At 42.6% G+C, this 15818-nt stretch overlaps 1 protein-coding gene across 1 annotated transcript; it reads left to right on the forward strand.

Moving 5' to 3' along the window:
• The first annotated feature begins 1513 nt into the window (after nucleotides 1–1513).
• On the forward strand, nucleotides 1514–15265 carry COPS8 (COP9 signalosome subunit 8). The gene is made up of 8 exons (XM_032857565.1): nucleotides 1514–1679; nucleotides 2733–2803; nucleotides 4167–4215; nucleotides 5433–5565; nucleotides 10209–10316; nucleotides 12398–12460; nucleotides 13471–13518; nucleotides 14226–15265. Exons 1-8 carry the CDS (start codon nucleotides 1602–1604, stop codon nucleotides 14303–14305), a joined length of 630 nt encoding a protein of 209 aa, XP_032713456.1. The 5' UTR covers nucleotides 1514–1601; the 3' UTR covers nucleotides 14306–15265.
• Nucleotides 15266–15818: the final 553 nt, after the last annotated feature.

Here is a 15818-nt window from a genome sequence, read left to right on the forward strand (position 1 = left end):
ATCACACACAGTCATTTCCAGATGGAAACCGTGTTGATTCTGCAAAAATAATCAGTGATGCTGTTCTTGACTTGAAATTCTTCATAATTTTACCTTTGTGTTTGGTGAGTGAAGCCCATAGGGACAATGGAGCATTTGCATGTGAGCCAAGATGTATGAGCAATATACGTGTTCCTTGCCCTTCCACAATGTTCTAAATACCACAGGAATTCCCAGCAGACCCCCAATGGTGGGAGTTCAGCGAGCCTCAATTGCGTTCAGGAGGTAAGGGCACTGTGCCCACAACTGGGTTAGCTGTTAGCAGATAGCCCTGAGAAGCCCCATTTTCCCTTGGAACCTGAACTGTCTTCAAAGACATGATGAAGGCAGTGGTATCCTAAAGAACAGGAACATCCAAGGAATCCTCTTCTGTTCTTTCTTTCTTACATTACTTCTTGCAACTCTGCTGAAATACTCCTTTGTGCTGAAAATGGTAACACAGCAGCAAAGGGAATGGTCCTAGTCCTCTCAGCCCTTCCTTACCTGTCAGTATGCGGAAGGTAGAAAGTGCTGGGAGAGTATGTGCCTGAAATGAAGGGCATGAAAATAGTCTGTGCAACAGTTTCATGGTTTTAATAAAAACAACGTACATGTGCATCTATGAGCAATTCCTATGAAATAGGAATTGCGTGATTTCTGTTTTGCCACATAGGCGTTAAACACTTATATTTGAATTTTAAACTGGCACTGCACCATATAAACATGGATATTAAGATTCATGCTAATAATTTAAAATTTTAATTTTTCTTTACTTAGAGTCATATTAAATAGCAAAAAGTACTATGAAAGCACTATGAAAAACTAAGGTACACTGCAAAGGAGACAGCTTTACATTATATTACCCTCAATGCTACCCTCCCCATTTTTTGAACGGGGCTCCTGCATTTCCAGTTTGCTCTGGGCCCACAGGTTGTGCAGCTGACCCTGCAGCAGGTCACAAACAGAAGCTTCTTCGCTGGCAGTCTCGAGAAGGGCAACACGACAATAAGTCAACGCAACTAACTGCACGGTAGAGCGTCTGCGGGCGAAAAGCACCCACGGAGGCCGGGCGGCGGGAGCGGCCGGGACGACCTGGGGCCCGAACTCCCAAGCCCGGGAGCCGTCCAGACCCGCTCGCTCTAGGGCTGAAGCCCACACCTGACCGGTTTCAGAGCACGCCAGTCTGGAGGTGCAGGAGGGGCGCGAGCCAGGACCCGAGCATCCCCAGAACCCCAAGCGAGGCTTGCTCCTCGCAGTGCGCATGCGTGTTAGGCCCCAACGCGGAGACGCCGAGCTGTCCGGGAACCCGCGCACACCCCTCCCTTCCCTGTTCTGGCCTCGCGCTCCGGAAGCCGCTTCCCGCGAGGCCAGGCGAGTCCTCCAGAGCACCGAGAGTGCGGGCTAGAGCGGCAGCGACCCTTCCTGGCGGAGCGGCGTCCGACGACGCGCCGGAACCGACGGCGCACCTGCGCCGGGGCGCTTGACGGCGACAGCGGCCTTGCACGTCATTGCGGGCGCGACGGCCCGAGGGACAGTGTAGGGTCTACTTCTGTGAGGGTGCCGCGGCGGGACCGGCCGGGAAGATGCCAGTAGCGGTGATGGCGGAAAGTGCCTTTAGTTTCAAAAAGTTGCTGGATCAGTGCGAGAACCAGGAGCTCGAGGTAGCCGTTCGCGTCCCACAGGGAGAACCGCGGGGTTTTCTGCGGCCCCCGGGCGGTGCCAGTCTCCAGGGTAACAGGGCCCGCGGGGCTCGCGACGGGCGTGGGAGCTGGGCGTGGGGATCCCGGGACGCCGGGGTCCGCTCCCAGGGCTGCGGGTCTGGGCCTCGTCTCCCCGAGCTCGCTGGGAGCCTTTTGTTGTTTGTTTTCAGCTAGTGAGTCCGAAAACCCTGGGCATCTTTGCTCCTGACATCCTCCAGTATGTTTCTTGTGTTAATTAGACTGGGCATCTTTCCTCCCCATGTGATGGGAGGCAGGGGAATGTGGATTTTATTAAAGACATTTGTGCGAGCATACACACAGACCAAAGAAGGAGTAATCTTTTATCAACTCACGAAGTCCTTAGTCTCATAATGTCACCACCTAAGCTTACCGTTCTCTCTTGTATAAGACGGGAAAGTTATATCATGCAGCTGTTAAAAGTTAATTGAAGTTTTTTTTTTTCCTTAGAAAGGCACTGGAAAAGCATGTATAACATTAGTATTAAAAATTAACTGAAGGAGACAACAGTCAGAAGCAGCAGCTCACTAATAGACAATAGATCTTTTCTGAATGAATCAAATTTGAATGAAGAGAGAAATGTCTTTGTAACACTGGCTGTGATTTTTTTTTCTGTTCATCACTCATTACTTAGCTAGTCAGCATACTTGATACAATGGGCAGAATCATAGTGCTTTAAGTATTTCTTGGAAATGTTTGTTTCTTTTAATAGTAAGCCCATTTAAGAATTTGAGAACTGGGAAAGGAATCCCATTTAAATATTCTTGTGCATATAAAGACAGAACTTCGAAGGCAGAGAAAAATCACAGCTGATGGCAGATCTAAACTTAACACTGGTTTTTAGTGTTTTGTACTTCTCTAAGCACTCTCTACATCTGTAGTACTAAGTATTGTAAAATAGGCTTATTTTTTAGATTAATGTTAGTAAAATCCTTGTTTTTTTTTTTTTTAAGTGTAGATATAAGTAGTAAGGCTTTTTTGTTTTTGGCCTTATAGGCTCCTGGAGGAATTGCTACTCCCCCAGTGTATGGTCAGCTGTTAGCTTTGTATCTGCTCCACAATGACATGTAAGTATCTTCTACCTGAAGCCAAGAGCAACAACTTCCTCAGGATTGTACAGAAATAACTCTCCCGTTGGAAAGACATCATTAAAACATAATCCGCAAGGAGCTGTATCTTCTATTGTAATACTTAATACACTTATTTCATATATTGAATTGTGACCTAAACTATGATTAGGCCAAGTGTTTTTAAGATACACTTGTTTTATATATATTCTCTAAAGATACACTTGTTTTATATATATTCTCTAAAAACACATTTTAGTGTGGCTTTTTTTTAAGATTTTATTTATTGATTTATTTGAGCGAGAGAATGAGAGTGAGAGCATTTCATAAGGGGGAAGGTCAGAGGGAGAAGCAGACTCCCCGCTGAGCGGGGAGCCTGATGTGGGGCTTCATCCAAGGACCCTGGGATCATGACCTGAGCTGAAGGCAGTCTCTTAACTGACTGAGCCACCCAGGTGCCCACACATTTTAATTTGTTATGAGAAACTACAGTGTCAATAAATTCCTTTAATTCTGTTGACCTTTTTTGTCTTTATAAAACTTTCATATGGCTTCTACTTAATTTCATATGTATTCAGTAGATCAAGAGAAACTGGAAGGGAAGATTGAGAAAACTAAGAGAAATTTAATTAACAACACATACGAGATTTTTTTTTTGAAAAATGGTGTTTTTTTTACTTATTCCTAATTCATGTTCATTGAAGAAAAGTCAAAAAGCATAAATATTCAGGAGTCCCTTGTGCTACAAACCATCAATGATTACTGTTAAATGTTGGCAGAGTCTCTTCAACCTTTTTGTTTCCTATCTTTTAAAAAACTAACCCACAGTTCCTGTGAGACATACAACATATGTGCTGTCGGTTTCATTTTTGTAATCCTGATCATTGTATGTTTGTTGTAGTTCCAAGTTTTCAGACTCTTAAAAACTGCGTTGAAGTTTTGGTGGCTCTGCATTCATTGGTCAGAGAAGGGCTCATGATAAGGAGACAAGCACTGTGTATCACATACATTGTCAGGGAATTCCAGAGCCTTGAACAGAAATTTGTTTATTTTTATATATGAAGAAATTATCTACTTAAGTGTGTTTTTAGTGTACCATTACCTTAACTTAAGATCTAGGTCGTTAATTAAAAATTCACTGAAGATGGCAGAATATTACTTTGGTGAAAGTATTTTATGTCTTTTTATCTGGAAAGTTACTCTTACTTCCCCTGGACAAATTAGTATAAAACTAAATTTCACTCTATAAAATAGTATTTTAAAATATACTTCTGTGTGTTTGCAGTGAGATCTGGAATGTTAAACATTTACTGAGGTGATTTTTTTTTAATTACCTATTTTTTTTGGGGGGGATGTAAATTAGGAATAATGCAAGATATCTTTGGAAACGGATACCACCTGCTATAAAATCTGTAAGTATTCATCAATATATCGTACTACTTGAATGTAGTAATAGCATTCATTTAAATGGCAACCTTCTAAAGTTTTTAAAGTTTCTGTTTTCTTTCCCCCTTGGTTCACAGAAATAGATACTAAACTGGTATTAGAGTTTAAGAGCAGATCTACAAATTCCTCTAATCAGAAATTTAATTTCCCTTGGATGGTAAAGAAATATGTGTTTAGCTTCTGCTGATATTTATTAAGATGCTTCTTGTGTCACTTTGCCCAGCAAACAGCTGAGACCTTTCAATAAAGGTTTGGTTTGTGTTTTGTTTTGCTTTTTTAACTGATTTATGCAGTAATGGTATTTACTTTGAAATTGGTATTATTCCCAAGAATATCCGAAAAATGGTTTTCACAGCTTTAAGATTATTTTTACCAATTAGGATTTTAGATTTCTTAGTTTGGATAGGAGATTAGATGAAATAATGTTTTAAAAGTTTCTTCCGAAGTATAATGAAATACATTTTTAATTTCATGGGATTCCCTGTTTCTAGCATAAATGCAAAGTGAATTTTTTAAACATTCACTGAATATTACCAAGAATTCACTTGAATTCTTCTGTTCTTTAGCTGAACTACTGATATTTAGCAGTAGTTCATTTTACTATTTTTATTCTCTTTTCTTCTCCAGATATCCTATTAAATAATATTGGAATGTTCCTCCGGCTTCGTTGACTTAAAATAAAGAACTATGAATTACTCTCATAGTTTCAGTGATGTTAGTGGGAATTCTCTCCTGGGAAAGGCTACAGTGTGTGACATCTTAGATTGACAGTCTTTATTTTAGTCATTTTGCTATTACTTTTGCCCCCAAAACATGTCTATATATTTTACGCTCATATGTATATATGAATAGTCTACGTAACGTTTATCACGTGTATGTATACATGAAATACAAATACAATATCTTGAAAAACTGTTTTAAGAAAATTAATTTTCAGACTTAATTCTGAAATATTTTTGGACAATTGTTTTATGCTTTAATTTTCTGTTATAATAAAAATTTATATAAGCCATATAAATAAATTTTGCATTACTGTCCACAGCATTTAAAAACCTTTTTGATAGTGATTGGGCTGAAGAAGTAATTATACCTCTTAAGAGAAATGTTGAATTTATGTTTTAAGATACAGTTGTTGGTAAATCTGTGCAGTGACTATCCTCAAAGGCAGTGGTGTTTATTGCAGGCAAATTCTGAACTTGGGGGAATTTGGTCAGTAGGACAGAGAATCTGGCAGAGAGATTTCCCTGGGATCTATACGACCATCAACGCACACCAGTGGTCTGAGACGGTCCAGCCAATCATGGAAGCACTTAGAGGTAGTGTTTCTTCATGGTTAAGAGTAAAATTAGACCTGTTCTCTGAGTGCTGCGATGTTGAAGTAAGTCAGTGATGTGTTTAAAAAAATAGATATTTTCTGCCGAAAATGTGAATTGGGCAGCTTTCAAAACTCTTGTAAGGATTTGCTATAATCATACTTCTTCTTTTCACCTGTGAGGATTTGCTGTGACCATACCTCTTCATTTCGTCTTGCTTGAGGTTGTTTCGCCAGCTAAGGGCTTCATTGTCTTTAGCTCTAGAGTGAAATTGCTCTTGACAGTAAAAGGATTTTTTGCTACTAAAATGAAATCTTGTAATATTCTAAGAAGCTCAAGGTATGGGGTGGTGAAGATTTTAAACCCCGTGTATCTGAAAGTAGAGACTGTACTTTGGAGTCTTGACTTCATGCTTTGACAGGGGTTGTTTCCAGCTTCTGGATTTGTAACTAGTCAATTCAGTACACAGATGCTCAGATGTTTTTTAATTGCTCTGAAGAATCCCAAGCCTGTGTGACATAGTGCTGATCCCACGATGAAACTGGACACTGCCAGTTTCTCTCTCTCTGTTTCTCCTGCCCCTGACATTTGCTGATTCACTCTTTTTTATAAATTCATATACTGATCTCTTTTTATATTGTTCAGTGTCTTTTTATGTTGTTCAGTTTCTTATTTCTTACTGTTACCTTGTTGCTGCTAATACCTGCCTTGGCTATCTGCCTTCCTGCTCTGGAGGGGTCAGTGAGCAGGAATTGTTGAGTAACTGCTCATTATTCTGGCAAGGGTATCATCTTTTGAGATGTGAAGGTGAGGGTTGCTTCTCAGATATACCTAATTTCTCTTGGGATGGTAAAGCTGTGGCAGCATAAAACAGAACAATGTAAGGAGGCACTTACTTTAAATACAAAGGAAGTGAGCAGGAGTGCAGGCCCCCGGTGGGTGAGAAGGGAGGGAGGAGTGTGGTATAAGGTTGCTCAGTTATAAGAGGGACAGTTTCAGATATTTCCACAGAAAACCGCCTTACCCTCTTCACGTAAGTCCAGGAGAGAAAAGAGTGTGGTGGTGGGTTTTTGTAGTATTTGGTTCAGTCTTAGGATTGTGGTGTGAGGGCACAGGCCGCGGGCCATTTCCCAGCACATATAGCGGGGTCATTGGCAGGACCAGGGCTCAGATCTCCTGACTCACGCAGCAGATATTCCCTGTGTGCCCTAGTGGGTGTAGCCTGTTTCCTCCCAGGACTGCCTCTGCCTCCAGCTCTGTTAGATTCAGTACTTCTTTGAAGGCAGTCCAGCCAGCCTCTGGAAGGCCGTGGAGCACAAAATGGGGGAGTTTGGACTCTGAAACCATACTTGTGGAGTTCACATCCTGGTTCTGCCACTTGAGTGACCCTTCTGTACCTCATCTTTCTCATTTGTAAAGTGAGATCATAAGTAATATTTTCCTTGGGTGGTTAGAAATGAATTAATATGTATAAGCACTTAGATGTGCTTAATTAATTAATATGTATAAGCACTCATCTGTTCACCTGTGATATTTGTGACTGTATCCAGAGAATTTTGCAAATCCTCAGATTCACAAATGGTACTGCATTTCCCTGCATAAGATGAAGCCTGATAAAGGGAGTCTTACAATAGAGTTGAATTACTGCTAAATTTGATACTTTCCCTTTTGATGTATTACAAGTTTTTAGTTTTCTAGATCGTCTTAAGAACAGTCACATTCTCAGATCTTTTACTTTTCTATTGTGAATTAGTCACAGTCCTACCAGAAAATTGTAAATGGCTTAAGTGAAGAGAGGCTAGTGAAAGAGCTGTTTCTAAAGACAGCCAGCAGGGCCCAACAGCACCCAGGGGCTGGCTGTGGACAGTAGCCGTTCTCATTCAAGGCCCAAAGGGAGGAAGCAAGGTATCCATGCTAACAAGGTCACATAAGGGGCTGCCCCCAGGAGCTGTGGATCATCTAGAGCCAGGCAGGGAGGGTGCAGAGGAAGTGCATTCCCACGACCATGGACCCACTCACCAGGCAGGAAGGTGCAGGTGCCACAGGTGGTGGGGTCCAGACTCCCTGGAGTAGAAGGGCAGAGGTGGGTTAGAAAGTGCATGGCAGCCAGCTCACCTGCCCTCTGTCTGCAGCACTAGCACCGGCAGCTCCTGGTAGACAGCAAGCATGGTTAGATATTTCTTACACAAGAGAGTGAGCATTCTTTTAGGATCTCCCCGGGACTTTGTCCTGTGAAGAACTGCCACAGATATCAGTGCTGGCTCAGTTGATTCCCCTTTCCAGCTTGCCATCCTGATGCATGCCCTCATGAACGGACACATTTCCGAGATCTTACGGGTAACGAAGTGATTAGAATGTCCCTGAGTGGTTAAAAGCAGCCCGTTTCGTGGCCTCTCACTGACCCTTTGGAACACTCTCAACCTGTGTTTTTGCTTCCTCTGCCTACCCACTTCTGTCTCCCTGTGTGCTTGCTTCTATTCCGTGTGCCAGGCCTGCCTCTCTGCCTCTCTCCTCTCCATCTGTGTGTCTCTTCCGTTCATTCCGCTCATTCCCTTCTACTACTCCCCATCTCCTCTCAGTTCTGAAAATCTGACCAGAGTGCTTGAACTCAAGTTAATATTTTTAAAATATGGTAGGTTTTCCAAGTGGGTATAGTTGTTGGTGCACACTTGGATTTCCCTTTTCCATTGTTGCTCTTGGTTCTTTCTCATTGCGTGCCCATGGCTTTCAGTAAGGGAAAGTTCCTTACCGCTAAGATGTTTTCAAGTCCAAGTAAAGTCATGTGCTGAGCAGTCCTTAGGAAGAAGGAAGGAGTTGACTGAGGGCTTGGGAGGAGGAGCAGTGCTGGCTGAGCGGAGGCTGGTGAGGACATCAGGCTCTGTGAGCAGTGGAGAAATGCAATGGAATGTCAGTGATCTTTAAGAAATATGAGGGAACAAAGCCAAAGGCTGTGTCCTGTGATATTGTCAACAAGCATGTCTTCAGCACATACTTCCTTAGAGAGGCTGGGCTCTTTGTGGGGGTGGGGGTATAAAGATACAGAGGACAGTCTTTCTCCTATAGAGAAGTTTAGGGATCATTGAGGTGAAGGGAGTGGGGAGGGGTGGGGCAGTGTGTTGTAGGTGGTGGAAGCATGCTTGTTCAACAGGTAGTGTAAACAGTGCTGTGAATTTAGAGAAGGCCAGAGATGGCAGTGAACCTTGATTCTGCAGGAGGAGTTTGTGAACAGACCTAGGAGTTGTAGAGAGCAGACACCATACAACAGCATAAACGCAAAGCCCAGAGATGAGAAGGTGTGAGTGAGGCTTGTCTGAGGGCCAGGGGCCTAACTGGGAGGAAAGGGTGCCTAAGGAGCTGGGTGCAGTTGTTGGGCAGTGTCCCAGGAAGGCAGAGAGGGTTTTCAGCATGGCACTGTACTGTACAAAAACACTGGCCTATTGAATGTGGAAAGTAAAATCCAGAATATTTTTAAGCATGCTGATAGCCAGATGAAGGAGCCCTTATGTTCCCGAAAGAGTAGTGGGTAGGAAGACAGGCTAGCTGGACCTCAGTTCCTACCCTTGACTTACTGTCTCTTCCTCATGATATTCCTCTGGAATAGTCAGTGTGGGAATGTAAGCCTGGGGAAATCCCACATGTCATCTCTAGGGAGGTTTTGTTGCTGGAATTGTTTGCAGCACCCCCCACCCCAATTAGGCTCATTTAGGATTTGACCTTGGGATTTGAACCCAAATTAAGACCAGAGTTCAGAGCAGCTTCGAAAGTTAGTGTTAACAAAACTTCAACTGAGTAAACTTGGAGAACTAATTGGCTTTATTAAGCAGTCCATGAATTGGGCAGCATCCCATCCCGCAAGTAGATGGGAGCTCTGAGGAGTTGTACATAATGTCAGGTTATCATAGGAAGGAATGTGGGGCAGGGGTGTTATTGCAAAAGAAAAGGAAGAGATGTTTCAGGCCAGGTCACCTTCCCTAAGAGTGGGGAGTCTTCTCCTTTTGGGGGCGATGGAAGGGGGCCCAGGTGATAGATTACCCCTTCCACAGGATCAGGAGATTCCCGACTGACCTCTTACGACTGTATTTTCTAGGGGAGGTTGAAACTGTGTTATGTTTAATTCCCATTTGCTGACTCGGTGTTTGGGACCTGTGGTTTTAACAGGAGAGAGCTCTAGTTACAAGGTTTGTTCTGCAGTTCCTAGGTGTGATCTTAGATCAGAGACCCTCCTCAGAAAGGACAACTGATTACCGAAGTAGATCATTTCTGCTCCGTTCAGTCCAGTGTTTGTAAGTTGGATTAAAAAAGAAATTAAAAAAATTATATACCAAGTGCATAAATACATTTAAATGAAATTTTCTTAGAGTTTGGGTCTTATGTAAATTAACTTGTTCTCCTTCTTTGTATATTTCATTGTCCTCCAAGAGAGACTTGCTGTCTGTGAGGAAGTACAAGGAATTGATTGTTTATTCGGCAATATCTGAGCACCTCTTTGACGCCAGGCACGAGTGTCTGTATCTGTGAGCATAGAAACCTGTGGGTCGACCTAGTCTTATAAAATTTGGACAAGGACAATCATGTAACTTTAATTGTGTGTTAAAAATACTAGCTCTCTTGGTTCACTGTCTGCCACCCCTCCACTCCCACCACAGACGCAACGAGGAGAAGAGCCTTCGCCCTGGTCTCACAAGCCTACACCTCCATCATCGCTGATGACTTCGCAGCCTTTGTTGGGCTCCCTGTGGAAGAGGCTGTGAAAGGTAATTTGGGCTCGCTATTTACTTTCAATAAAAGTGGAAGTGTACATTGTTGGAACAGGTTGGTTTGGGAATTCAGGCAGTGTTCCCTGGAAAGGGGATATGAAACCTGCCTGGCACCATACCCCTGGCAGGGCTGGGCCGGGAACCAGGCTGTTCTCAGGCCCAGCAGTTGCTCTGCAGCGGCCGATATGAGTGTCCGCCCAATGGTATGAGGAGACATCCGATCCACACCTAACAGGGCCTCACAACTGCTTTTGCCACCAAATGAGTTCCAAGAAATCTTTTCAGATTTCTGCGTGTGGATAAGAGATTCAGTTCCTCATTTACTTTTAAAGCACTTTTGCCAGAGGCAGTTAATGGTATCTTAGAACATGAGTTTTGAAAAGGAGTACTTTGCCATTTTTATGAAGTTAACATTTGGCTAGTTCTGTGAGGTGTGCCCTTGTCGCATGTGATCATTCTAGCTCTTTCTTTATTGGAACCTCTTTGATGTTCCTGTAGTCATTTTTATCCTGTTCCCAGGCCTGATCCCTGAGTATTTTCTATTTTTACTTCTAAGAACTCTGATGAAGACTTACGTTAACAGTGGGCCTGTGAAATGGTGGGGTGCCTTCCCAACATGATGCCCTGCAAGGGGACTCAGAGCTGCTGTTGACTGGGAGTGGGTAGGGCAGGGAGGGATGTGGTGGGAGCAGAGTTACTGAAAGTCAGGGACACTGAGGGGGCAGAGGAAGGTCCTTAGACAACCCCATGTAGCTCTGAGTACACCTGGTCTTACGAGCAGTGGGAAATGCAAGCAGCAAGGAAGTAAAGGATATACAAATTAGTTGCTTTTGTAAGTATGCCAGGCGAGTAGCATTATATTCATGACTGGGAGTTTAAACTTTGTAACTTCTTTAAATTACTTCTTTTCTTCTGAAAATCAACATATTGATAAATGTATTTTTTTAAGAAAATCTTAATTGACTTCATGCCTCACATGTGGAAATCCTCATTTCCCCCATACTTGGTAAAGGCAGTCTCCTCCCCCTGTCCCTTTTCAGCCGGTGTGTTTTCCTTGATATTCTTGATATTGGGACCTGTGGTTTTCTTGTTAACAGAAGTAACTTCTCTTAGCAGTAACTCTTCTTACCCACTGGTCTCCAGTCGTGCTTTTGCATTGTCATTACTCAGGTGATGCCCAGACTAGTTCCTCCCCTCAGTTAATTGCTATAGAACATTGTCTGTGCCTCATAGCATTGTTATACCATCATTGGCATTTTTGATTCTCTGGCTAAAATAGGAACCCTGTAAAGACCACATCTTGTTCTTCAGTTTCCCAAGGCTACCACAATTTTAGATGCATAGTAGGCAGGTTAATGAAAATTCCTGGAGTAAATCAATACTGTTGGTTACTCAACAGACATTTGTTTTAAATCATCTTGACATTGATCCACAGTTTATTACATAACAGATAACATCCCCTGAGCCATATTCTTAAATGACTACCTGGGTGGGACTCCGCTACCCAATCCCCATGCTAACTTCATGATCGAGGACATGTCACTGGAATTCTCCAAACTCCATTTTCCACATCAGTTAGATGATGGTCCTGTGTCCTTTATAGAGTAGTGTGATGGTGCCCTGAAATGATCGCCATGGAACGGTGCCTACTGGCCAGGACTCTGCATGTGTGAGTGGTTGTTCTTGTCAGTGGGATCAGCTCTGTCAATACTGATAGAGCAAGTACAGGCGGTGTCATGTATGTCCTCCTTAGGGACATGGATGTTGTTTTAGTCATACTAACTAGATTAATACCGTAATGTACACTCTATAGAAGACTGCTCATCTGCTAGGGGTTCTTTCAGCCTGAGAGAGAAAAATGGCTTTGATACGTGTTTCAGAAATGTTTCAAAAGTAAGTTCACCTGAGAATGCTATCTATAATCTGCTTTTCTAGAAAAAAATACACGTTGTAGGGTAACCTGCACTTGTCAGATCTTCCATACAAGTAGTGTCATTGACAGATTGTGGATCTTGTAAATGAAAACTGTAGGAGTTTTTTGTTATTTCTCATTTGTGTGTAAACTACACGTTTTTTAGGTATATTAGAACAAGGATGGCAAGCCGACTCCACAACGAGAATGGTTATGCCCAAAAAGCCCGGTAGGTGGAGCCTTCGTCCACGTATGCACCCTGACCTCTTTTAAGCCCGCTTCAGGCTCCTCTGCCTTTGAGTCTTTGATAAGGTTCTGCTGTGCTAGCAAATAGAAGGTTACTCAGGGTAAATAGACATGGAATGATAGACACAGTAGAAAGGATTTTAAAGATCACCTAGTTGTACCTTAATTTTTTTTAAATGTATTTCTTATGTAGGAAACTACTTTATATGGGTTTTTCATAATCTTTATTATGTTTTTTCCTTTATATGAGTTTTTCATCATCCTTGTGTAAAAACCCATTTTATGTGGGTTTTTCGTAATCCTTACTATAACTTAATTTTTGCTAAGCCTCAGTCTCCCATCCTTTTATTTATGGAGCCATAGCGTGTTTACCCATAATACCTAAACCATTACCTTTAAAAAATAAATCTTATTCACATACCCCCCTTTTCTCATTGTACTATCAATATGTACACTCTTTTCTGAAATAAGATCTCAGTGGCTTTAACTTGCACAAAATTAAACTCCTTGACTTAAATCATTTGACCTGTCCTCATGTCCATCTGAATTCCCAGTCCCTCAGTCCTCCTTCTGAAGCGAGCCGTGCTCATTCCTGCTTGGAGGTCTCTTCTGCTTGGCAGGAATGTCCTTTTTTGCCATATCTTTCGAGCTGAGCTTAATGCCCACACCTGTCAGCCCTCCTCCTTCAATCCAATCTGCTCTGAATTCCTGTTGTTTAGACATTGTTGACCCCACAGTGAAGAATTACTCAGATTTTGATGGGCTCTGTCCTGTGAAGGTACAGGAAGTGGTTAGACACGGTCCCAGTGAGTTTAGCTGCTAAGAGAAAACTGCTGTAGAAAGAAGAAAACTCATGTAGTCATAATAGAGAATAATTGTCAACTGTTTGAGAAGTAGTAAAAGGTCATAAGTGCCACTGTGTTAAAAATGACGTGTTCTGTGTGAAAGTTCTTCAGTATGACTCCTATAACTTGTGCTGTTAATTTTACTTAGTTGCAGGGGCCCTGGATGCGTCTTTTAACCGGTTTATTCCCTTATCAGGTATGTATTTTTATATGTTCATTTAAAAGGCGTTTCATTGTTCTTTATTTCTTTTTTGTCACGTGTTTTCATTTTTCTTAGCTCTAACCTTGTCAACGAAGAGGTTAAATTCTGTATTTGGCTATTTATAACCTGTTTGGTTACAAAGGGAGAGCTTGTGGGTTCCCCTCTGGAGCTTCCCTTGAGGCCGTGACACCTTCTGGCCCAGCCACAGAGCCTCGTTGGTGTCGTGTAGCGAAGCTGTGATAGGCCTTCCCACCAGCGGTAACTCGGAAGGCATCCCTTGGCTGACATGTGCTAACTTAAAAGCTAGAGCTAAATTCCTTGGTGATGGGGTTCTTTGTGGGGCCTTTTGTTCACTGGCAGTTTAACAGAGCAGTGCCTGGCACATGGTCAATACTGGGTGATTCTTCCCTGAGTTCCGTGTCACATGGGTAGGTGGGTAGGTGTCCTTCCAACAAGAGCTGTGCTCTCTCAAGAGAGATTTTGCAGTTAATGTGGAAACTTAGGCAAAGCCAGACATGCCTTTCCTCCCAGTTTAGGAAAACTCATCAAAGTTGAGTTCTCTGCTTATTTTTCAAAAATGTCCCAAGTCAATAAGGTTTCCTTTTTGTTAAATGAACAGGCATTGGAGGGTGAGGGTGGCAGGGCTAATGCGCCATTCCCCAGAGGTCTGACTTTAGTCTCTTTCTCCATGTCACACGCAGAGCCTGCCCCAGTGCCCCCGATCCCCAACGAACAGCAGTTAGCCAGACTGACCGATTATGTGGCTTTCCTCGAAAACTGATAACATCATTCTGAGTTCAAGATCCACCTTCGGAATCCTGTATACTGAGAGATAGAGAAATGTAAAATTTTTATTTTCAATTTCTTGGACGGATGAAGCACCTCAGCATTCCTTACTGAGTATGTGATAAAATACATATATAAAGTATATTATATATATTTTGTCCTTAAACACTATACGGAATAGTTGTTGAAGCAATTCTCCTTTTGTAATATTGGACAGTTTGGATGGAGCCCGTCAGTATTATGCAGTTTATATTTCCTAGTGACTTACAAAGTACAGCTCTCCTGCTTTGTGTAGTCAGTGGTTGTCAGCTGTTTGTCCCTCTGCCCCAGCGTACCGCACACTCCCCTCTGCACCCATGGCTCATTACAGTGGTTCATTGGGGTTTGAGAAGGACAGTCCCCAGAGGCAGTCTCAGCTGCTGGGGACTCTGAGGCATCCCCTTCAGAGAAGATGCTCTCCTTTCTCCTCACCTCCTGCACATCACTCCTATAGAAGGCTGAAGCGTAGCTGAGGAACCAAAGACCATTTCCTCAGTAAACCCCATTTATGAACTGCACATTTCTTCCTGATAGTGGGAGTACATCCATTGCTGACAGTGGAGGGCGTGCCCTGAAAAGGCAACTATTTAAGACCTTCAGGTGATGTATTCAATGTAATAATGTTCCCTTCAGAAGAAGGGAAACCTAGGGTGGAATGCATTCTACCGGCAGAGAAGCTATTACAATAAGTGATCCACTTTGTTCAACTATCCTGCGGCCTCCTGATTGCTTCTGTTTATCCTTTGGTGCAAGTTCTGCCTTTTGGAGAAATACTGAACAAGCCTTTCAGTTGTCGTGTGATGCCCTCTAAATACTGGGAGGCGTTCATTGTATCTTCAGGTTAAAAGCCCCCCTTGCTTCATTTATTCTGCATTTGTTCAATAAATATTTAATTGCATCAGCTGTTTCATCTGCAGTAGTTTCTAGACATTTCTTCACTCTCCTAGTCTTTCTGTGGATACATTCTAGTTTGTCGTTGTCCCTCGAGCTATGAATTACCTAATTAAATAGAAATGATATATATGGTGGTGATTACATGATTCATATATTCGTTCATTTTAAATACATTTTTCAGTTATTGCTAACAGTTGTGGAAATATCTTTTAAATTGACATTTTATTGAACTCCATTGTATAAGTCAGTGTTAAAACTCCCTTGTTTTACAGTGGAGGAAATGGAAATTCAAGAAGCAAGAGGATCAGTAGCTAGAAAGCGATGATGCCAGTTACTGAACTTCCAGGTATTAAGTACAGGTTGTATCCATGGTTGAAATCAATTCAGATGTTCATTAATAGGGGACAAGGTGACAACACGGTGGGTAGTGTGCAGTACTGTGCAGCTCCTGGAGGTCTCTGGACAGAGACAATGATCTCCACAGTGAAACCAGAGGAAGCAGAAGGAGTTTAGACCGTTGCTTCGAGGGGAAAAAAGGGTTCCGTGGATACACGTGCTTGAGAGTGTTTCAGGAA

Source organism: Lontra canadensis, unplaced genomic scaffold, assembly GCF_010015895.1.
Source record: "Lontra canadensis isolate GAN:19392208 unplaced genomic scaffold, GSC_riverotter_1.0 scaffold13, whole genome shotgun sequence".
NCBI lineage: Eukaryota > Metazoa > Chordata > Mammalia > Carnivora > Mustelidae > Lontra > Lontra canadensis.